We start from the raw sequence: 24,833 nt of genomic DNA, 5'->3' as shown, positions 1-24,833 counted from the left end.
GCCAAGGCTTTCCAAGCTCTACATTAGTACCTGCATTATGAAGTTTTGTTGAAGGATATCACGTTGTGTTGAAATTCCCGCTTCGCACACTGCGGAAAAAAGAGCGTCGCACGTGATATCGTATATCTTGAGATAGGTATCTTCAATCTATGGGATCTTCTATGAGATCCAAAAGCTAATGCGGTAAGTTGCTGCCGTAATAGCTGCTTGTGTGGTTGAAGTTTTGCATCGACAATCAAACTGGTCTCCAGTGGTTCGAGGCACCATTATTTTTGTGACGCATACGTTTTACGACAGATCGTCTTACAAATGGACGCTTAAGTATAGAACTTGGGCTGTACCTCGGCCATAAGCCTAACGGTCATCTGGACTTGTTCTTTATCAAGTACTTAAAGGCGGTATTGTAGATTGGAGAATTTCAGCTAGGTACTGCGCACAAGTTACAGCATTAACCACGTTAGGTACAGGGAGAACTTCGTAAGTACGTGTCACAAGCTTGTATATATTTAGGAGTCGCAATGGAGCATTCCGTATTCGATAGCCGGCGCAGGTGTGATTTTAACAGTTAGATTTATCACCATAGTTACTTAAGCACGAATGCCTGCGCCCTCTAACAAGAATCAATTCACTGTAAAACTTTATTCTATTTCTGATTACATTCGTCGTAAATATAGAACTAAAAGAACTCTTTGCATGTTCTAGGAAAGCCAGTGCCGAAGACCGATAGATTAATCAGCAGGTGAAATCCGCGAGCTTGTCTAGAAGGGCCGTAGTTTGGCTTCAGTCCACTGACGAGTTTCTCTATTAATACGTGCGTTGATTCCGAGTCAACCGGCCGAACAAAGACTATTACGCGGCTTAATCACTGGCCACGTATGTCGATCTGCTTATTTTCCACGAGGCACAGCGTGAGGTCGCTTATTTTATGGTTATGGAAAGCGGCGATGTTTTTACTAGGGCGACCCAGTCCATTGCTCTTCATTGCAGGACAGTGCACAAAGCAGTAACCCGGTAAATTTAAAGGGCTGGTTGCTCTGCTACTCGAAGCATGTCTATACTATCCAAAGCTTCCGGAGACGAGCGTCAGAGTTACAGCCTTGTCATAATCCCATTATCTAATTCCCCTCAAGATGATAATTTGCCGCACGCTCCGTAATAATTTTCACGAGCGGCTACGATGATTTAAAACGTTGGTTGCCGGGATCGGCCTTCCGGTCGTCAGTGCTGCCGGAATCTGCTTCACGTGTGCAACGTGATGGCAGCTGGTAGCATTAGTATCCTGTGTGCTGGGAAGAGGTCTCTATAGGAATGCCAGCTTCCTTGCTGCAATGACGGCTGTATAGCGTTTAGACGCGCAAGTTATCAGGTAGTCCCGCCACCTCATTGTTCCCTGTGAGGTTGATTCCAAGCGTTTATTAGCACTGAGACCCAGCATGCATAACCTGCCATTTTTTGACAAGCCTCCATATCAGTATTAGACCCATCTCGCTGGTACGAGTAACAAGACTGAATGTTCTAATGAACTAAGTAAAATTGCTGACGTATGGAAGAGTAGACTTCATCTAAGCAATGCATTTAATGGACCCAGAAAAAGACGAAATTGACTTGAAAGTTATTAAAATATGTTTTTTTTTTTTCTATTTATTTGCAATTCTTGTGTAGTATATGCCACTGACGGACCATATACGAATCGAACGATAAATCAGGGTTCCACTGCAATTTTCGACGTTTGTCCCACCATTGACTACTCTGTCTCACTAAATCTACTGTGTATTTTAAGTCATCTTCTTAGCCTGTTTTGGAATTTCTCAGTGACTCAGTTCCTCCTCTTCGATTACTTAAATTCAAACGTCAGACGATAATGTTCGCAATGACGCCATTACCTCGCCATAAGTGTTCTATTTTCTCCGGTCAATTATTTTGCGCTTCAACTGAAGTTATGTTTGGCTTCAACCGTTCTGTTCACAAGTATATCGTTAATATTAGGTAAAACTGGGCTTAACTTTCACAAAGAATAGGCCGCTTGAGGAACCAAACAAATAATATGAAAACAACGACATTTATCAGTAACTATGAATTTTAGAGGACATTTGTTACCTGAACAACACACGAAGTTGTATACAAGGGCAAAAAGATATTAATTTCAAGATCAGTAAAAAAAAATCGAACAATTATATCAGTTGTTTTCTAACACGCCTGGCGAAAGAAGATATTTCCCTTCTCACATACATCTATATTATCTAGGATGTTCCGGTATTTTATAGCTTATCCGAGCGTTTCCTTCTTCCATTATGTTCCCTCACGAAGTCCAGCCGCGAAAAAACTACAAACATATTTCGATAGTTAACCCATACATGCAAGCCCTTAAGTGTAGAACATAACGTAAATAGGATAAAGTACGAAATTTATTGTTGGAAGAATCAGCAGGTAACGAAAACAATAAGGCCTCCACTTATAATATAATACATAATAAATGCTCCTCCACTTTTATTGCCTGGCCCCGTAGAATATATCATTTGTGACAATATTACTAGAAAATATCATTTATTGTGTTATAATATATAAACTAAATTGATAAGCTTTAAATTGGTAAATCGACCTTTATAAATTGAAACAGATATTATAAACTGCTGATGTCGCCAGCTGCTAAGATCCTTAAAGGCCTCCCTTTACGTAGCACTGAATAAAAACAGCTCAAATATTTTTACATTACATTGAGTGTTACGAGAGCTATAATTATATGGATGGCACAAAATGGACGGCGGCTGACGACAACCACGTCAACCTGGGCACTTCAAAGGCTCTCTTCAATATGCGGAATTACAGTAATTTTAATGTATAATATCTTTATGTAAGTAAAATTTCTTTATCGAAAAATTATCGAAATAACTGTTGTTGATCTAAAATACCAGCTCCCGTTACGACCATTTGCAAAGCAGCGACCCCATTATCAGTGTAACAGGGTTATAATGCACGCAAATAAATTCGGAATGTTCATCGTTTACGAAGAAGCTATGCGAAATGCAGCATACCTAACCTAACAATAATGTATTCCGATTGTAACGTGTGCGTTGAGCTGCGTACACAGACGACCAGTCATATAGGCCGCTAGGTATCGATTCTGCCTACGAGTCCCTTGTCCCGCTGCGCACGAACCGATTTTCTAGTTCCTATGCCTTTCTGGGGGGTACCAAACGCTACACTAACGAGCCAGTCGCCAAGTAACCCTGAATTAGAATCCACAATACACATTGGGGGTTGTTGCATGTGTATTTCATAGCTCACGCTCAGGATCGACTGCGAGAGTTCGATTATATCTGTGTTCTGGTAGCATAATAGAATCGTCACCTTACCGACATTGCGTATAAGGACCACATGCGCCGCTCGCTCAGAATATCCATATTTGAGATATTTAGGCTTATTTGTACTTCGTTGGGTGTCTGTGGTAAATTTCACTTTGTAAGAAGTTTATGTATGTACGTACGTTCAAAAAAACAAGCTTCCCCATCCTCGTTGTCGCTAAAATAAAGATAGATATAAATGTTCGTGTTAGCTTTCGTTGCTTTTTGCTTGCAAGAAGAAGCCCAATTTCTTATGTGTCCTTCGTTGCTTGTCAAATGATGATCGATAATATTTGAAATTACATTGAGCGTCCCCTGCAGGTATGATCTCCACTTTGACTGAGTATATAAGCTATTCATAGATAATATACAGTAATGAAGATGGCTAATTGTGATGTCTCAATACTGCTACAGTGTGCACTGTGCAGGAATTGCCGCACAGGCCTGCACAAAATGATATACTGGTCATCTTTTGGACAGGTGTACAGCATCTGTTTATTGTCTTCATGAGTAGTGTGCAGCTGGTAACAACAATCAGAGAAGGGTACCCTGCAAAGAATTGACTAAGGAAACTAACGCACATACTGTACCCTGGGCCGTATTATGTTATTTGCTAGGTTGCTTAAAGCATACGGTCGTCTAATAACAAAAAAAAAAAACAAAAATTCGATCCGGAATACAAATAATGACCAATAAACAACACAATTTTTTAAATAATTATAAAGAGATAAAAATTAATCTACAAACAACACGAATATACATAATTTGAAGTTGTAATCATTGGTGCTTTCTTCAAGAAGCACCAGGCCTCTATCTATGTGCGTAGATTGACGGCAACCAATTACGATTACTATATTATATTACATTTTGTAGGGCAAACGAAACAGATGTATTCGACGTAAAACACTTAAAGCCTCAAACTCCATACCGCCTTAGCCTCGATCTTCTTAAAACGATGATGCACGTTTCCCTCCTTCTATATCTTTTTCCCTTTTATTAGTTCTTACTGCAAGCGATCGTTCGATAAGGATCCCGATCGAAGCAAAGCGGGTGTGGGTATATTGTTTATTTCTCAGCGGATCTTCGACTGTTTTCATCGCACTCTATTCGATTGGTGCGCGACTATATCGCCCCGCTAACCTAAAAGAGCGAGAACAATCAACTTTTCAACGCTTGTGCCTCCGATAGTATTTTAACCGACAAGCTCGTCCCTAATACACACAGTATTTTTATCTGCGGCGGATCCACCTACCTTAACCGGTCTGTCTAACCACGGTAGGCCGTAGAGCCGCCGGCAGTTGCTCAGTTACAGTGAGATCTTTCTAGCCATCACGAGTTTTCTTGTCGTTTGTGTTTATTTCGCATTGGGTTTTTTACCGTTTCAATTTATCGTTTTTTTTTCGCCATCGTCACGTGCCGTCGTGGTAAGCGTGTGTCTTGCTGCTATTCTCCATTTTTGTAAGACAGCAGCTATTACACTGATCAGTCCAGTTCTGCTACGGACCGCTGGCAATATCGGGAGTAGATTCATTATTATCCGGTAGCTTTTGTCGGTCTACGTAGGCACGTACTTTCTTATGGCAAGAAAACAGCCTTAGCTGTCCTCTCGCCTTTACCCAGACGCTAGCAGCTGGCAAGCCCAGAATAAAAGCGGAACATCCATTCCTCCGTCAGTTTCGTACCTGTGCCTGTCTACTGGTCGTTAGACGACCATCAATGTGCGATCTTACTAGCAAACCCCAATCGTGTTGTCGTGTGATTTGCTCGGGCTTGGTCTGCTTCGTTGATGCTCCGTCTGGCTCAGCCCAACACCAGCCCGGCTGGTACGCCTGCCACTGCGTGGCCTGTGTAATGGTGGCTGTTCTGCAAGGTTTCTAGGCATCGGAGTACCTTGGCCTAGCTGGCTTTAGCGGCGTAAGCGTTGGATGGCTGCACATGGAGTCCGTTGGGTTAGGGAATCCTTTTTCTGGGTAGAAGGCCCAGGGCCAGATGAGACTGCACAGGAAAAGACTTGAGTATGAAGCAGAGAGCACTAAGCTCTGACGGTGACACTTGATCGATTCTGTACGCCCCACAAGGAAACAGAGACGGATATACTAGCAAGCGTACAACCCCCTCCCCGACTCTTTAGGCAGTGCACATATATACGCTAGGACTCCCACTTATTTTTGCTCACTCTCAGCCAAGCAGGCCGACGGGGATCTCTTGGTCTAGGATAAAAGTAATGGGGTATTGTCGTTGACCAGATCGGCCTGGGGGCTGGGGTCTCTCACCCGCTGAATGTACCGTAAAGTCAGAAGCAGCGTGCCCACAGGAAGATTCGCAAAGCTGAACTGCGTAGGGTCTGGTGAAAAGGTCTGTTTACGCTAGGACAAAGGAGTAAGCCCATGTTTAATTGTGATTTTAAAACAAGCTGAATAAAAACGCAGTAGTTTAGGTAGGTTTATGTCAAAATAGATGAAAGGTTTAAATCTGATGACCTTGTGACAGCGGGAAATATCGTAAGAGCCAACTTAGACCACAGGTTAGCAAGTAAATATATCAAGCGTGCTCAGCGGTGTAGTTTTAGGATATAGTTTTTTAATATGCCTATATTTTTTTATACGTAACACGTAACCCGATGCGGCACTAGGATGAAAGGCAAATTGTGGGTCACTGAGACTCTCCTTTTTCAACGGTTAGGCTAAGAAAATAAATCATTTTACTGATTTGTGGCATTGACATAGATGTCGCAAGAAACTTCTTATATATCAGAATCTTTCCACATGGCAACCATTCTTTTGCAACTCCCGGGAAGCTTCCAATCACGTAACAATAGAAAGTATACATTAAATAAGGTCTGCTTTTATCATCCTAGTAGTATCTACTGAGGAGTTCTCCTAGACCAAACATTTTATTTCGCAATATAACGTATTCTATAACCAAGTTCTTAAAGATTCATTTCCATTCATATTTCATTTACGTTTCATATTTACGATAAATAATTATTTATATCATACCTATAGAAAATGCTCACTTTTAATAAGTACTGATTTGGAATCAGATTTAAGCGATCATCCACCGCCAGAACAAATCTATGTTCATCCGGAACGGTAAATAACCTGTATATAGATCAATGTCCATATATATGTATATATATAGTAATTACGGTTTATGCATACACCGTGCGAACGTATAATACTAAGCAAATATTCAGTTAATCATAACAGAATATTTGTGTGCCGTAGACGATCAGCCTCCTCCTGTTGTACCCCGCTCCATCCGCGAGGACCCGTTGAAGCCCGGAAGTGTGCCTCCGTACAAATATGGCGAAAGCGGGACACAGGGCAGTTTCAAGAAAATGATGTGTATCGTACATATACAGACTGTTGTAAGTCTCTATTTAAATCACTTTTTCTCTCTCTCAACGCTCTTTTGCAGTCTTCCCAACCCTCTAGTGTTACATACCCACTTCAATTATACAGGAATCTCCTTTAACAAGTCCGGACGAAAGCAGACGGATGAGAAGACACGATAGGCCGAAGACACAGGTCCCCAAGTGAAGCTCGATGGGCCGAAATGGGACGGGGCTGGATGGCGTTGCAGATTTAATCCTCTTGATCCGAGAGCTGTTCTCAGAGCAACAACGAATCAGCAGGCAAGCCAGTTGAGAAACAGTCAGATAAATGAACGACAAGACATACAATTCACACGATTTCGCTCGGCCAGCGATCATGGTGGTCCTGTTAATAGCATCTTCGTTGCACTTCGAGGAATAGTTTTTTGCGTTTGTTCGATGTGAAGGTAGGCGAAACAAGGGCGTGCCTAGGCTTCGCTAACGGCATAGTGTTCGCGACGTTTAAGTTCCAAAAGGGTAAAACAAGGACAGAAATTACGAAAGACACAAGATATCTGTCATGGACGTTAAAGGAAGTCGACAGCGATTCATCGCAGATGACTTCAATGCTGATGTTGAGGTGCGTACTTAGACGAAGCTACTATAACTGTTTCAGCTAAATCAATGTTTTCAGGATTTTGTTAAAGCATGAACCGTATATATAGTATATAAACGACCATCAATTCTTATTGGGAGTTCACCGGAGTAGCAACTACATCGAGCTTCGCTGCACGAGTGAGTACCGTTATTTGCTGACGACAGGCTCAACAGCCATAATGCATGAGCTAGTCAATCTATTTAACTCGATAATCAATGCCATCAAACTATACACAGAAGTGCCGTGAATAGGCATCCGCATATAGAGTAAATGTACAGATACGAACAAAATTTTTGTGTGATTATATTTGGGCGTAAGGCTGGCTTCAGACATTTGAAGATTGACATCTTTTTGCATAACCTAAATCGCGCGCGCAGCGACGGATACTTTTAGTGGAACTACTGCTAACATCTGTCGGACATTGTTTCGAACCTTGTCGTATACCTTGCTCACTTTCTCCACCTTATATTCCATTGTGTTCGTATGAGTGGCATGCTGTATCATTTCCGTCTGCTTTTGACTTCACTCGTTGTGGAACAGGTCGTGTCGTTTGTTCTGGCTTCCTTGTTTGTCATCTTGGAGTATGTGACCGGGTACATACAGAGGATTCATTCAGGTAAGCCAATCAGGTCGCTACGTTTCTCTACAGTCTGCAATTCGTCAAAAAACCGTTGTTGTCACAATGCTAAATTACTGGACTGTGGTGAGTATATATATATATATATATATATATATAAACGGCTGTATACATACATAAACGGTAAATGGGGTTTATAAGCTATCGTCTTTTCCAATTATCGGTATTACAGATACAGCCTTTAAACAGGTTAAAATAGATATACGAGTCGAGAACAACCTACAGAACCTCTCCTTAAACGATACACCCCGTATATGGGATGGACACAAGTCATTTGATAGCTTAAGGAGAAAATTCACGAGCGAGTGCAAAGCTGTACGCCTATTTTAACCTATTTAAGGCCCGTATGAAATATCGATACTTCCAAAAGACAATAATTGCTTCTTAAATGCCCGATTATTGCTGGTGTACATATACATGTATATATATAATAATGTATGTAAATATGCGGTTGTTTAATATATATATAAGCCTGATACGCCACTCTGATAGTTATAAGAAGCTATACACGTGTTACGCCATTAAAACATAATGAAAAATCTACGTCAAAAAAATAATTGCCACAGATCAGTTACGCATTGTTGATACGTATAGTTGAAAACAGTATGCGTCAGAAAGTGTACGGGTTTATTTATCTGCTTATTCAGATTGTAAACAAAGCAGTATCACGTCAGTGTTCGTTGTAATAACAGAGTTTTTTTTAAAATTTAACTTAGTTGTTGCTTGTTATTTGCATGCTTTAATAAGGGTTCGAATTATCAAGCGATTAGAGGCCAGATCAGTCCATTAGCTCTGCAAGGTATCTAGCAATATTTAAACTTCCTGACATAGTCTTCATTATCACATTTTAAGCAGACAATTTTGCAATAAACCCTGAGAGCGAAATGGATTTGATCTTGATTCACCGATTTAGCTGTGTGTTCTCTTCTTTTTCGAGGTGGTACTTTACTAACTTGTGTTCAACGTTAATCACGCACTGTGTCGATTAAAACTAAGTTACTATGGCCACTTAGACTAAGTTAATCAGTCACGAGATCCTTGATGAACTGTGACACGCGTCCGACGCGACAGACTTGTCTATGTCAGGAATGTTCGTTCTTGTTTTACCTTCTCCAATCGACCATTCCAAAGCGTCTTTACCCTTGCTGTTCTGATTGATGGTAGCCCCGGGACGAATTTCCAAAAGTGCCATTTGTACATTGTGCGCTTTCATGACCATTCCGTCATTTTCGAACCACGAGTGCAGTCGTATATGCGTCGTTGTAGAGTTCTATTGAAGTTAACCGTATAGCGATATCGAAATGTTCTGTTTTCTTTATATCTACCCGACCTGATCAATTGGCCGGACCAATTTGTTGCAGCCATACAACAGTACACTGGCAATAGTGGGGGGGACCTGTTCTAAACAAACGGCTTATACATGCCAACAATCAATCTAAAAAGACACCTGTCCTAGATCTGTTAAGCCCCTTCCCTTTTAAGGGCTTTTTCCACTGCACATATTGTCTTTCTTATCGTCACTGTATTACTATTGTATAGTGAAAGGTAACTGACAAAACAAGCACATATTCACTGCTAATCTCCAATAAGCCCCAAAGATCTGTGCCGAGAGTCATCAATACTTTCATTGACAATAGGTCGTGATCTGACGTATCGTTGGCCCTCTACACTCTTCCACCCTGCAACATAAGCTCGCATTTGGCAAGGAAGACAAACGGATAAGATCGAAAGAAGCAGAAATTACCCTCGTATATATAATTAGCTGAATGCTCTTACATATTGCACGTAGTTTCAGTGTTTTTCAGCCTCTCTCCCTTTGATAATATACGAGGCCCTCATATGGCAGGATTGAATATATCCTGGTTGTTGTGTTTGTGAGTATCTAATATAGCTTGCGTCAAATATCATATTCAGTTCATTGTTTCCTTATAGTCTTTGATCGATCGCATTGATTACTTCACAAATGCTACCATCGGGCTTTTTGCAGCAACCTACTTTTAGTACGATGGATCAGTTGGTAGGAGAGAATAAATTTAACGACTGGATATATAATGCTATGGACTCTGGTTTTCCTTGGATGTCCTTTTTTCTCGTATCGTGCACATACGATGCGTTTCAGTCACTTCGCTCAGTACTTTTCTTATGAACTGCATTCGACTGGCCTCAATATGCGCCTCAATCTATTACATTTTAGAATTCGCTTGTATCATTTTGTCGCATCAACATAACACAGTAATAGCGTAACGTATACCGTTTCTAACTGCTAGCACTGAACAATAATCCTATTTACCAAAAATTCAAATTCAAAGGCTTTAATGAACATTGCGATCATTTTGCGAGATTTTTCGGTCAAACCGTAACGTTGCGTAAACGGTGAAGTTCACCATTTAAACTTAACTTTTTTTCGTGGCTTAGTTCGCGCATGTAGAAGAATGGCCGTGCGAGTAACCCACAGAATTTCTACCAGCATTGGAAAACAACGATTAGGACTGGAAACTAATGGTATGGCCAGGTTTAGCGCTTAGGTTAAGTCTAGGATTTAGGATCTTGTAAATCCTACGAGGCTTGCCCACGTTATCATTCGATCAGCCTGACTGCAGTATGTCTTCGATTAAAACATGCGTTTCAACATGGTGGTATTGATTTTTGTTACATAGTAACTCGATAACGTTTTCCTCAACAGTTTCGTTAAATATATAAAATTAATCAAAAGCGTACATGATGATGCAAAAGACGGATTTAAAGATCAGTTGCCACTATCCATTAATAATCTATTTTTATAGGATTTAGACAAAAGTTGAGCAACACGTATATCAATTATCGTCATATTATTTAATAATATAATAATAATAATAAAACATAATATTACTATGTTTCAAAAGCAACCTTCTTTCTTGCTTTTGTGCCTCGTAAAGACAGGCAGAATGCTACTCGAAAAAGCCGTAAACGATTTTGTCAATTTTAATTTGTCATTAGTATCTTGGGGTACTTCGCGACCTATAAAAACTTGGTGCGATCAAACTTTTCAAGCAAAAATTAGGGCCATTTATTCTTTATAGAATAGACGATTATTTAGGTGTTAGCTAGATCGGAGTTCGCAAAAACCGTATATACACATATATACGGTTCTTATAAAAAAACATTTATATAATTTACGTCGATTACATTATTCTTCTTATGGTGCGTCTTCAATCTTCTTGACTTTAACTAATAAATCTATTGTAATAGTAATTCCTTGGTTGGCTAGCCCATCTGCAGTAGCTGCCAACACAAGTCCATTGCACCGAAGATTTTAATGTACGTGGAATTATATCACAGGTTAATTAACGCTTTCAGTTTCCAGTCAGACATTTTGAACGTTCGGCGATGATCCTGACGGTAGCATCTTATCCAGTTTGGAGCGTTCCATTGATATGATTTTACTTTGGAACGTTCGGTGATCAAAGCGTCGCCCCTATGCCATCCCAATTTCTTCGAGCTGGTCAGGTTACTTAGAATTTGGGGATTGCGCTGCCCTTCGCTTTCGGAATAGGACACCACCACTGTCTGGCTCCATTACGTAGGTCGCTTACCGAACGACTGGCAGGCACTGCATTGCCACGTTCTATATGATCTTTGCAGTTGTAGACGAAATGCGAAAAGCTTCTGTGAAATACGTGTATCGTTTACCGTCCTATTCTACGCAATGCGTATGGGGTAAACAGAGAACAAGACACGAGTACGTGTTCGCCATATTAAATAACCAAGTAAAGGATTATGGGTACTTTTTGCTAGTTGGACGGACTAGCTAGACCTCAAGGTCAATCAACGGGCGACTGCGAAACGTTATAGTGGTCCCCAAACTACAGATTAATGGTCGGCTATTAAGGAACGTTTCATTTCACTGGGCCAGATGAATGGCTTCAACGTCTACTACCACTACTACTACTTTTTTTTCTTTTTCGGTTAATTATACGCTAAAATGAGCTTAAAAACAGCGAGCACCGATCGTTTCTGAGATCGTACTATTTCCAGGTGAACACTCTCAAGATAAGGAAAACATTTTTTCCTTGCCTACGAAGTGCCATGCCTACCAATATTTTGCTTTGTAATCAGCGTCTTTTTACAGACTTACCGTTATGGGGTGATTGAAAATAGTAACCCAACAGGACGGAGCCATTTGCATTTAATCTGTACGTGTGCGTATCGTATCGCAATTTTTACTTGTTTGCCATTATGTGAAAAATGTGGGCAGCGAAGGAGACGAGATATTCTGGTGGTCTCGAATATGCCTCTGTTGCGTGTTTTCTGCATATTCGCTCCAATCATTGAGCATTCCAATCGCAATGGAACTGTCCTAGAGGAGTTCGGGGGGTGGTGTTTAGCTACAAGCTGGCGTCGTCCGTCGAATAGGGCAACAACTGTGTAAACTACATGGGCGTCGCGTAGTAGTCGGTGGCGTTGTATTCACACGCCGCTCGTGGCCCGATCGTGAACGACTACCTATTCGTAGTTTTATTTACATTTCAGAGCTATGACAATGAGGTCGTAGAGGGTATCTCTAGGGGCCTATAGAAGTTTGCGCACCTCTAAGAAAAGCATGCGTCTAGCAGTCCGCGCATGTGCGTATGCGTATGCGTGTTTGAGTGTATCTCGGAAAGTTTGTAGGTCAATATATGCTCTATCACTTCACTGCCGTACTTGACTCCATACTACTATGCTACTACGATGCAGTCGACGTGAGGTGCTAGCCGAAGAACGGGGCCGAACAAAGGCACAGGAAGGAACGGCCGTCTAGTCGGGCTGGTTCACTGAAAGGGTTTGCTCGTGGCCGAAAAAGGTAGCCTACGCACAAGTGTACCTAGTTGTCGCTCTAAAGGTTAAGCGTGCCTTTCCATGTCGTCATAGGTAAAGCAGCGGCAGCGACTGTGGTGATAGCGGTGCTGGCGTCTCATATTCAATGCAAATAACCTTCCAAGTTGTCAGCCCCCATATGCGTCCAACGGATCAAAAACTATTGCTATCATGATATACGTGTAAGTGTTACGGTGCTAGGCCATTGTAGGCGCTGTGCAACCGGGAGTAATTTGAAAACCACGAATTTGTGGGGGTAAATTGAATCATTATACCAAAAACTCGTTCAGTAAATCAGTTCTGCTCGTATTGTAGTCGCTTATTTAAGAGTCAGCATAAAATAATACGGTATCTATACGATTACGTAAAGTTTAACTTACGAACGATTAGAAATTACTAACTTTTACATTGATATCATAACTGCGTATCAGTACTCAAAATTCTATTAGCTAAATTACACTACGAGAACTAGCTATATTTGTGCGAAAAAGGAGACAACTAGAATGTCCGTACAAAAACATAATGTACTAATCGTCGTGATGCCAGAGTTATCTGGCGGCGTACTAGAATAAGAGTAGATAAATAAACGATTTAGGCACGATCTCGCAGTGTCCGCCTCTACATGTATCATAAAATAGGCTCTGCTTAATTAAGAGGTAAGACGTACTGGAATAATGTCAGTTGTGTAGCGGTAATGTTTTTCGCATCGAATTTGTCTCGATTCATTCACTGGACACTTAATGATTGGGCATCTTCGCAGGAATCCTTCGCCTAGAAAGACTCAGTGTGGTTCCACTCGACCGTCTCGTAGCGTCTGCTAGACAGAGCAGGATTTCATCTCGTCGAGCAGCTCGTATCCCTCACACCAATGTCCCCGACGTAGCGCGGGCTAACCTGTTAAAGCCTAAGCAAAACAAACCGCTTACTCAGGGCCATTGTATCTAAAATTTTTAGGTAGGTAGGTAGGTAGGTAGGTGAGCCCATTCTACGTAACCTATGCGTTGATTTTACGTGTAAATAAACTACTTGACACTAGTTATTTATCCAACGACAACTGTTACCTTCTATTTTTTATATTTTCAATATAAGAATAATATTTTGTTCCGTATAATTCAGATTATAATAGATAAAATGTCTGTCGTTTGAATGAACTCGTCCTCTATTATTGATCACGTCCATTGTACATAGCCAGGGAAATAATGTCTATATATTAGCCTAAGCAGTTACTGTTATTTCTGCTTGCTGAGTGACGGCTGTACACTTGATTATCGAACGTAGCACTGCCTCGGGTTTTCCCAGGACAGACGTAGGCTGTGAGGGACACAATGGCTTTTGCAGCTTTTCAGCTGGTTCAGGACGCGTAACCAGTCGTGTTTACAACCGAGAGACGGTATTGTGAATAGTGGTTTGGTTATTCATTAGGGTCTCTGCCAGCGCATTCCCATAGAGGCTAGACTAACCGCTGGCCTTTTGAGAAAGGGCTAAAGCAAATAAAGTCTTTAGATCCTCAAAAGGGCCCTATAAAGGGCACCTCCCTATCTTTTACTTATATTATGTCGCTTTACCTGTATTCAGTGCTGTCAGTGTGAGAAAACTTCCTACCGACGCGTTCCTTCTACGAAGTCACATACATGCGCATGGTAAGTCACGAAGATACGTAACATCGGCGGGACATAGTAAACGGACGTGAGTAAATTGTGGGACTCTACTGTTTAGGCGTGTCTAGTAAGGGCCCAGTGAGGAACTCGTGTTCGAACAAAAACCAACACGAAGTTAGTATCAAAGACTGAAGTAAAACTGAGTAGCGACATTTTGCCAAGTCACCCAGTATGCTATTGCAATTAATAACGGCTGCATTGGGTTTTCGCAAGCACCTCGTAATTGATTACGAGGTAAAATCTGACTATAGATGGCTAGATTAGCGAAGGTAATTGCTACTCTTAGAATCTCCGAAGTATCAATTTGCGCACATGCTCTCCATTAGATTTGGCGGATCTTTTTACAATACTTTTCGACATATTGCGGTGTTGTCGGGTACCAAAAAATGCACAAGCAGCATAGTGGGTAATTTTTCTCCGGGAGCTCTTGCCCGTCGTCGTAACCGCTTCGATAGTGATATTGGACAAAATTACTGCCGTTCGCCTTTCTCCACGGTCGACAATAGCAAAACTTGATCCCTGAACCAAGCAAACATTTGCCGCTGGGTTTGGCACTACTCTAGTGCTAAGACTGCCTCATTGCTGGCTTCCAACTATCGTCCGTTTGTCTGTCAAAGATACGATTCCTTCTAGCTCCAAGTTATTAGCCGTTGTTGGTTTTTTTCGTTGCTGTGGCATCGCTGATTGGACTCGTACACACCGGTTGATACAAGGTAGTGCTTACAAATCTCGTCTTTTAAAAAATATGTAATAAATTAATCACGATATGGCCGAGTCGGCAGTAGAAGCGAACGTCTGGCCTTACCGTTTGTAATTCAAAGCATTCATAGTATCAGTGATTACGATAGTTCCTTAAATTAGTGCCCAAAGAAACGTTTGTTGCTCCCAGCCAGAGTCTAGCTCTAGAGAAGGACTATTTTTGCTTGCCGTTCGCTCATCGTCCTCAGTGTTTAAGTGTTTTCGTCCAGGTTTCCCTCAAGCAGTGGTGCAGAATGCCCGCGAGAGAGCCTTACAGTAAAAGGCTTAATACGTGCTTCAAACTCGATGAAGGTTTCTTGTTCGTTTCTAGCTTTACCACTTCATTGTCATGTGCCGATCGGAAGTCCAAGATGGCGACAGTGATAGCAATCCGAAAACTACGGTATCGTCGCCTATGCGCGGAGGTAGATTACAATTTTTTGAAGTGCGAAGTCGAGCGCGTAAACAAAGGAGATTGCAATTAAACAACGAAGTAGAGGTGGGATGTTAAAGGAACTAAATAGATAGCCCAATATGTACAAATGCCGCAGTTGTATATTGGAACGCTGTGCGACATGTACGATGGGCCAATGCGATTCGTTTCTACTGCGACTCATTTGGTGAAAATGCTAATTTAAAAAAGGCAATGTACTAAGCATCGTTAATAACTGAATCAGTTACTTAGGGTCGCTTGGAATAAACATCCGTTTCAATTTTCGCTCCAAATTCAACACCATCTAGATAGTTATCCGTGACTGTTCCGCTCCACAGAGGGGCTTCCTGGGGCAGAAGGGCGAGCAATAGAGACTTTGACAAGCCCAGTGCTAGCCACAATAGCTGGGCGGCGTTTTTAGCCTTTTCGTATTCTTGCACAAGCAATGGAGTAGAATGCCAGCGTATTCAAGTTAGTCGTGCACAGGATTTGGAGTGGGTAACGAAATAACAATAACAATTCATCATGATCGAATCGCTCGCGTCGACATTGTTCAATGAGAGGTCGCTGTATCACGTGCGTCAAAAGCAACAGCTGATGCTGGCTTGACGGAGTACAGTTAGTGGACATTAGAAACGACCATGAAGTGTGAATCTGTGCTTATATTGCACTCAGATTTACTGGATCTGGACCAAATCCCAAAACAAGAACGTTTCAGATACTGGAAGTATGGTTCAGAAAAATGTTCACACGGAAAACGACTGTTTTCGACACGTACGGTAAATCTGGTTACGTCACGTTATGAAGACTAATTTTAAAATTTCCGTCCTGCGCGTTCGTCGCGTGCCTACAAATAGAAAGCTTACATTTGTTTTTGTATCTTTATTTAATAGCATAGTTCGCCGGAGATGGCGGAAGCGTTCTGCTTTCTGCTGATTACAGCCACGTTGGCCCGACGAAATGTTAGCATGAAACTTCCCTCGATATGTACTCCGCTTAATAACATTATAAATAGGCACTAATCGTCTAAATCTAGCGTCAGGCCGATTCTCTCGAAATATATATATATATATATATATATATAACATAACGAAATTGGCCACCCTGAAGGAAGAAAGGAAACGCTCAAGAAAATAAAACCGGTTTTTTGCGCGTTTTTAATCAATTGAGACAACGGAGAAGACTATCAGACAAGCCTGTTGGAAGTTAGTGAGCAAACATTATTCCTATGTTGTTACATCTCATTGGAGACCATTTATTTAGATTACATTGGGATTCAACAAGTAGACTTCCCCATGCATGTTTATAGATATTCCTTAATCGCGGCTCTTCAGACAGCAGCCTCAGTTGTTATACAGCTGATACTACTTTGCCGCAGTAAGAGAAACTGAAAGCGCAATTGAATTGGCTGTGATAGTATCGATTTAGCATAGCACCAACAAGTAATAGTGAAAAAATAGAAATTCGTTAGAACCTAGAAAGGATGTAGAAAAACATAGAAGCACGATTTCGGGTAGGCCAAAGAGTGACACTAAAGGCGATCGTTATCAATGGCGAAGTTCTATTGATTGACGGTCTCCATTTAACGTCTGATTCGTACATCACAGCGGAAGCTGCTTCGCCGGATTCGTTTCCTTCTGCTATCTTATCTTTCTGGTGATAATTTCATAGAGTCGAGGCTGCTTACCTAACCGGTCATATTCTATACACTCGATCGTATGCAATCGTCTTGGACACAGGCACGCATTAATCGTGCAAATGTTGATGTTGTCTTCTTGCATCACAAAATATAGTTCGGTTGTGAAAAACGGCACGGTACAACATTTTGAGCTATCAGCGCTCGTCAATGTATGTCAAAGCTTGTTGTCAAATTTGTTAAAACAGAAATTTCTCGTAAAGGAAAGAAGAGTAGCTTTACTCACGCATAGTTTTAAATATCGTTATCAAAACTCCATCGAATAGGACACTTGAAAGATGTAGGTTTAACGGCTTTTGCATTCAACCTTTGATTTGGTCCTAACATAAAAACTAACGTTAATGTATGCAGGGTTTTTATTATGGCGACATTCGAAGTACACTAGAACATAGTGACAGAGAGATTCCAGAAAGACATGTACAATATATCAAGGTTCAGTCCTCTGACGCGACATCCCATCACACTGTCGGTGTCTTTTTTGAGCCCTCCACAAGCGCCTTGACGTATATACATGCTCCCTGTCACAGAGCGAGGGGAATGTGTAGATACCTAGGTAGGTCAGATCATGATGTTTGTACCGAACATTCGTCCACTAGCGCGACCACGAGCGTAGTAGAGGCGGTTTGTCTGAACTGACATGAACCGCCCGGGAATCTGCTATTCTGAAGATACCTCTGAAGGACGACAACGGCACAGGACACGATTGGACAACGTTGATGATTCGTGCTTACATACCGTTTGCTTTATCGGCCTCGATTGTGGTTATGAAGGTATTCCTATACGCGAATATATGACCGTTGCCCTTATGTATCATTAGCGGCATACATTGAAAATAACAGCTGTTTAGGCAGCCTGTACGCGGCTAGACAAAGTGATCGACCCGATGTTACGTCTGCTAAATACAAAACTTTCACATTTATGAAAAACCATATTTATCATACTAAATTATTGCGAATTTTTAATACTAATTTCTAGGACAAGGTACGCGTGCCTACAGTAGCGTATTTTGATTTTAACTGTTGCGGAAACGGACTGTGGTCGGCTCTAAATAATGTACTGTTATTCGCGCAGTTAGGATTAAAGTAAATAATGGACAAGAAATAGAAATAGGGTGATCTTCCTTGAGAACATACGCATAGTTCATTGATGGTAAGTAGAGGCTTTGTTCTCATGCTGCTTTTGCTTAATATCGTTGATGAATATTTCATGCGGATGACCTTCTTTGCTTATTGTATTGCCACTGTCCCTTATTGCTATAATTATTATAAAAGTGCTGATATCATTTGCGGCGTCGTTTTTATACTAAACGCACGTTTGTTACATACAGCTGTCATTCGCAATGATGCCTGTTTTGACAGAGGTGCTTTTGATGGTGATGTTAATTGTTTTTGATGACGGTCATCTCAAGTCCATGGCCATTCGCTACCCCCTGTATAGTAGAGGGCGCATTGTCACAGTTGCTCTTTTCGCTGTTATCTTTGGTGGGTATTGGCTGTTTAGAGCGGTAGTCGCTGCTGCTGACGTTGTTGTCATTGCTGTTGTTTTCGTCGCTGGCAACGCCCTCTATGGGTGCTTGCTTGCGTAAGGAGTTCGGTATCCGCAAACATGGTTATGTAACGGTTAATCAAAATGATTGCACTATTTCTCTATAGTGGAAAGCGGCAGCGGCCCGCGTAGGAGAAACAGAAAAGGCAATTCGTGCCGACAATAGCGGAAATAAAAGACGATGTATGCATACGGGTGCTACAGAGCAGACGATCTAAAGATTAACTTGTGCCGACAAAAGAGCCTAAGGGAAACGCGTGCTTCTGCGGATGGACAGGGTTGTAGAAGTTGAGTCATTAGAAGGATTAATTCACCTTTGTCTCTTTGCTTCGATTGCTCTTAGTGCTTCCATTCTCTCTCGGATAGCTACCTTGGCCTGGCTTCACCTTCTCAATCTCATTCCGAAGGGCAAAAGCTTCAGAAAAGGGCAATCGAAAGGAACAGAGATAACCAGTAATTGGGAACGTGAACTGCACTCGGAGAATGGAGGCCAAAGATACCGAAGATGCAGGGAGTTACTGGCAATGCAGCGTCAAGAGCAGCATCAGAGGGTAAGAGTCGCCGCAAGTCCATCCGGTCAGTAAAATAAAATCAAGCGATACACGGTCCTGCTAGACACCGCCAAAACAGACAAAAGCTAGGACAGCGAGTGTGGCAAACGACGGGTCTTGTGACCCATCTATCTCTATGATAGACGAGACATAAAATACTGTGACTGAGTCTAGTCAATGTGGCCGCTTTGCTGTACATGTCTATTCTAATCACACGTAGCTTCCGACTCCGAGTCACGGAGATGTCGGAAGCACACGTTGAAAAACAGATTCTTCTTACTTAGGTAGGTACGATATCCGAGCCTCAGTTAGCACGGAGAGAGGCAGTGCTCGTAGTAAGGTGATCCGCAGTGGTTATATTTGGTAATAACGGATTTCATCCTAAAAGCAGCTCCCTTAATCCGCTCTTATGGTATCAAGCTCGTTATTCGCGAATAGCGCGAGTAGATCGTCACGACAATGAAACAATTAGGACAATGCAAAGTAGTAGTAGTCGAATCTATCTCTCACATTTCTAGTGGCGAAGCCTGATATCGACGGTCAGCTTTAATTCCAACGGGAGTAGAAAAGGATTAAGAGTCCACCTGTACTCTTGCGCCCAATAAAAGCAAACCAAGAAACGATTTAAGCTGTTTGTTTTCGTGGGTGGATTGTCACCTGCGTTGCGTCAAAAGCTTTTTAGGCAAAAGTCTCTAAATAGCTTAAGGATTCGGGAATATGAATAGGGTAGAGGCGTACTCGTGAATAATGAGGAAGTAAATGTCTGTCACCCCACAGATTTTTCTGGGATCTACTTCGTTTGGTCTTCTATGATTGCGGTAAAGCAGGTTATGCCTTAGCACATGTTTGCAGCGGCAGTAACGGTGCAATTAATCATAATATTATCAGGTGCCACAGCAGTGAACGGGCTGAAAAATAAGGCCAGCCACTATTTTCAGCAAGCAAATGGGTGGTTCGGAAATTATTAGTAGTAACGTACCTTGGCGCGGTCACCACAAAGATATTTTCAGTCTGTTATCATAAACTGGAGTATTTCCAGTGCATGACGATCATCGCATTAATGTGTGGGGGTAAATCATTCGCAGTGAAGATTGGCAGTATAAAAGTTCGCTGATTTCTTTAGAGCTACACAGCATAAACCTCAGTTAAATGAGGCTACTTGTAAGGCATTGACTAACGGGGTAATGGAGCAGTTCGAATAATTTGTGAACGTTTTATGGACGGATAAAGTTTAACGTATAATCTATACTTTTGCCGAATTCTACCACACTGACAAATAATGTTATCTCAAGGGACTATTTGACGTGCGTTAATAGTACGCTTTTTTTGCACTTAGAGTAGAGGTCACAGCACTGTTACCTGTTAAATTAGCAGGTGGTGTTTTCTAGCAACATATTAGTTCTGTATGCGACCTTAACCCCTCCCGTTTCGAACTGAACCGATATGTTAATTAGTTGAGTTGTCAATTTTGCTATGTTTTGTACTGTCTCCAGCGTATACGTAAATTTACTGTACCTTTTCGCTCATGCTTGCCTGCTGTAGCAAGTCGCTGGTTCAGCCAAAGCCTTGTGAGAATAACTGGCGACCAGCATAACTGGTGTACGACTTCCTTTTCATAGTAGCAACGATGTCATGAAAGGGGACGCAAAAAGATCGCCTGTCTAGGTCACCACCGTCACGCATTACGGAAATGCGACAACTACGTTCGCGATAGCTGCTACAGAGCCCGTTTCCACTCGTGTCCCTGGACATCATTCCCGATGGTAATACGGATAGAGCGTCGCCGCCACAGACGAAACGGCAGAGCATGGCGGCGACGATGCGTGGATACTGCCGCGCACCAACTCGAGTTGTTTGCCGCGGCCGTGACCATGCCGGCACCCGTACCAGTAGCTTCCAACGTTGCAACAAAAGCTCTGGGTGCTCTCCGTTGGGGAGCTCCACCAGTTGCTGCTTTTATAAAATCCAAGCCACCGAGGCTCGCAAACACACTAACAACCCTAGAAAGGAGGGAAAAGTGCAAGGTTCAAAAAGAGAGAGAGAGCTCGCAAACGCAGACGATACACGGCGACAGAAAAGACAAGAAATCAAGCTGTAGTGGTAGCTTTTTGTAACCAAACAGAAGGGAAAGCGGCTGCAAGGCTTACAAGACCGCTTTGCTTTGATGTTTTGCCGTCCGTACTCAACTCTGCGCATGCTGTTCATGAGCATGCACAGAGTCCAGTAGCTGCCTCTGCAGCCTCCAAAAACATCGCCCTTATCGTCAACAACGGCTTCGCATGCAGCAGCCGTAAACGCCCACGCAATGAAGCTATTCTGTTTCATGCATTGTAGCCGCTACTATTTTCTTTGGCGGCGCGTATATTATACCCGATTACTCACAGTAGAAATCTGCAACTTTATCAGAACGGCGACCCGTCATCGCACTGACCCATTGTCCTGCTAACGACGAGAAGCTAAACGCCGGCTTGGTAGAAAATCCAAAACAAGGAACAGGACAAATCTAAAAGACGCCAATCTGGTAGTCAAGTAATGACAAAATAACTGAGAATAGGTGTGGACGTAGCAGAGTAGAGGTGACGTCTTTCACCAGCAGTAGCTCAAGTGGAGTTAGCAGGTGCACGCCGTCGTGCAGTCCATGCACCAGGAGAGTATAACCTATGCCGACAACAATAGTATAACAGCAGACGCAAACGCCAACAAAACCATACAACGGCGGCTGTGCTTTTCTAGTCGCTGGAGAAACTATTAGCGGTGGGAGTTGTCGACTAACGCAATAGTTCAACTGAATCAAGCTTTGAAACATCAACAACGACGACGCGCATAAGAGCGACAAGGATCGCTGTAAGAGTACATGTCGTTCAAGAACTGTCTGCGATCTGCTGCTACTCCTGTGCTTGCAGCTGTTCCGGTAAGCAAGATTTTGTCGAAAGCCGAGCCTATTGATTTTGATGGTTCAATATTCTGGCCAGGCCTAGTTTTCGGCTGGCTAATCTGCCGTCGTGTGTCTGTTATAATGTGATTACCGGTTCAGCCATCTCATGTAGCCTTTGTTTATTTCTCTTCTACGCAAACGAAAAGAGAATGTAAAACAAACGAATATGCTATGTGTCGACTAAACAAATGTGTCGTTGGCTTCAAGCCCAGAACTGGAACTGGGTCAGAAGTAGGGATTGTAGTCCTTATCAAAAGGCGGATACAGCTTCTCGACATAACTTCACATCCAACGCAAAAATCTACGCTGTTGATTCCAGCGACTCTAATATCACAATAATAACACAAAACGTTGCCAAGGAAAGCCAAAAGCAGTTACAACAGAACTACGTGCAAATGTGTAGTTACAAGTGGAACTCCTTTTAAGAACAACAACATTGATTGTATTCACTGGAAGGCTGCTGCTTGCAAGCCTTGTATTCAGTCTGACTTCACGATTATATTTACAACAACGACATTTAATCTGGTCCTGCTCTGCCGGCTCGATACAGGCGTTAGAGGATCAAGTGATAAAAATACATAAACAGGAATGTCTAGGCGGCCGATACTACACCGGACTCGGGCACGAATAGGATACACTTGTGGATCCGAAACGGAGGAAAAGGCTGGGAAAAGAAGCGGGGAATTTGGGAAAACGGGGGGAGGGGAGGGCAAACCACCAAAGACTAGCTCTTGTTTACTGTTGCCACTAATGTGCTGTTGCCACCCCAGGCGGCTTTGTCCGCCTGTCTGTCCTATCGTTGTCGCGTCCTCTCTGTATGTGACAACAACGGTGGCAGCTACCGCTTCTGCGGTGACTACTACAAACGGCCGTAGCGTGTTTCTGTTGTTGTCGCCGGCGTTAGAAGCGACCGTAGAAGCGCGACCTTTTCGGTCGACGCCGGCCGACATTCCCTGGGGAACGCGACGGTGGAAGTGAACGAGCGTACGGCCAGGCACGCCGACTGACGACCCGCTGTGTACGCGTGGCTGCTTTGTAGGCCTAAAGCCGCACTTAGAATACCAACTCACAGAAGAAATAGTCCGTGGGAGAGACACTAACGGCAGGAACAGAGCAGCGGCAGCGCTCGGGAGTAGTGCTTCTAGCCCACAGGCGATGAAGGACCAAGCTGGCGGCAGGGGCGATGTTGAGGTCCGCGTCAGGCTGCGTAGGTACTACTGGGTACGTCAGCTGTTAGGCTAGTTTGGGTACGTGGGTAGCTGGAGAGTGCGCTGACGCCAAGTACTGTCTGAAATAGGAACGGAGAGAAAGGACTACTCGGAACTGAATGTGACCTGAGACTAAGGACTGGATCGACCAGCCAATGCAACCGGCCAAGCCCCTCGGGCGTTTTCTATTGCCAGGTATTTGAGAACTATCGCTACTACCTGCTATACAGACATCTGGTATTGTTACTGAAGTTCAAAGTGTAGCTGAAGCTTACATGGAACTCTGGAATATGGGGAACTCCGTAAACGGGGAAGGACGCATCGCGAAACGGAATTCCGTGTCGCACCACCGCTACAACAATGTATAGTAGTGCAAGATATTCCAGCTCAAATTATCGAGTCGGGTATATAAGTTCTGCCCAAGTTTTGTGGTCTGCTAACGTTTGTATGAACTGTGTTAAGTTGAAAAACGATATGGAACGTGGTGAGAGAAATAGAATTGTTATTATACTTAGAGAGCTTATAGAGGCTAATTATTCTCCCACAAAATCTGATAATAAAGCTAACATATAGATACGTATAGATCTGCAAAGGAAATCTCCCATCATGGCTTCTTCACTTTAGCACATGCTTAGTACAACGGTAGTCAATGACACAGTCATTTAACGCTTAATGATTGTTTATTAAACGCGAGAGGCGCAATGAAGCAAAACAAATGCTATCAATTCTTGTATTGTAAGATGGCTGCGTCCGTTTTCAACGTTGCCTACATTCGTTGTTTTTAAAGTATTGTCTTATACATATATATATTATACCTATATATGTATATATATTACAATGCAGAAGAGTAAATTTAGTATGGAATACGCTTCGTAACTCGGTGCTTTTTCCTAATTCTATTTTTCTTCTAAATTGTGCAAGTAAGCCTGTCCGTATATAGAAAATGATCAGTCTACTTTTCCATGCGTTCTTATGAGTGGTTCCTAAAGCTCTGTCTAAGGATTATTTTTACTAAATTTTAACTATTAAATGTAAATGTGTCATTGATGACGGTCATGTCTATTAAATGTTACATCCGTGTTCCTTGACGACAGGTTCAATTAACCGTTCACATATTCGTTTCCAATATTCTCTTTAAAACTTTGCCAGCGCCTTCCCGATAAAAGTACGAATTAGCAAGTCGACGTAGTCATGTCGAACTCTCGTACAATCATGCTCTATATATAATTATCCAACGGGCTAAAATCTGGGTTGTCAATATGGGTTAATCGTATATGTTGGTCG

General features: G+C 42.3%; 1 protein-coding gene and 1 long non-coding RNA gene across 7 annotated transcripts in view; one reads left to right on the top strand and one right to left on the bottom strand.

Moving 5' to 3' along the window:
• LOC111251533 (uncharacterized) overlaps positions 1-24,833 on the top strand; it is a 93,095-nt gene that overhangs the window by 53,420 nt on the left and 14,842 nt on the right. Inside the window, exons 3-6 of one of the 6 annotated variants that reach the window (XM_086991136.1) lie at positions 6,569-6,711; positions 6,806-7,297; positions 7,856-7,931; positions 13,546-14,425. In XM_086991136.1, the coding sequence (XP_086847262.1) occupies positions 6,569-6,711; positions 6,806-6,883 (221 nt within the window). In that variant the 3' untranslated portion in view covers positions 6,884-7,297; positions 7,856-7,931; positions 13,546-14,425. Of the gene's footprint in view, positions 1-6,568; positions 6,712-6,761; positions 7,298-7,855; positions 7,932-13,545; positions 14,426-19,198; positions 19,407-24,833 lie in introns of those variants that run through there. The other 5 variants (XM_086991133.1, XM_086991132.1, XM_086991137.1 and 2 more) reach the window with 5 other exon arrangements.
• On the bottom strand, positions 2,587-21,923 carry LOC147755557 (uncharacterized). Its single transcript, XR_015329193.1, has 4 exons — positions 21,789-21,923; positions 20,922-21,406; positions 13,453-13,689; positions 2,587-7,965 (listed from the first exon to the last, which is right to left on the bottom strand). It is a non-coding gene; the product is annotated as an uncharacterized LOC147755557 (long non-coding RNA).

The sequence above is a fragment of the Varroa destructor genome, unplaced genomic scaffold (assembly GCF_002443255.2).
Source record: "Varroa destructor unplaced genomic scaffold, Vdes_3.0 BEIS01000005.1, whole genome shotgun sequence".
Classification (NCBI taxonomy): domain Eukaryota; kingdom Metazoa; phylum Arthropoda; class Arachnida; order Mesostigmata; family Varroidae; genus Varroa; species Varroa destructor.
This window is presented reverse-complemented; position numbering and strand designations above follow the sequence as displayed.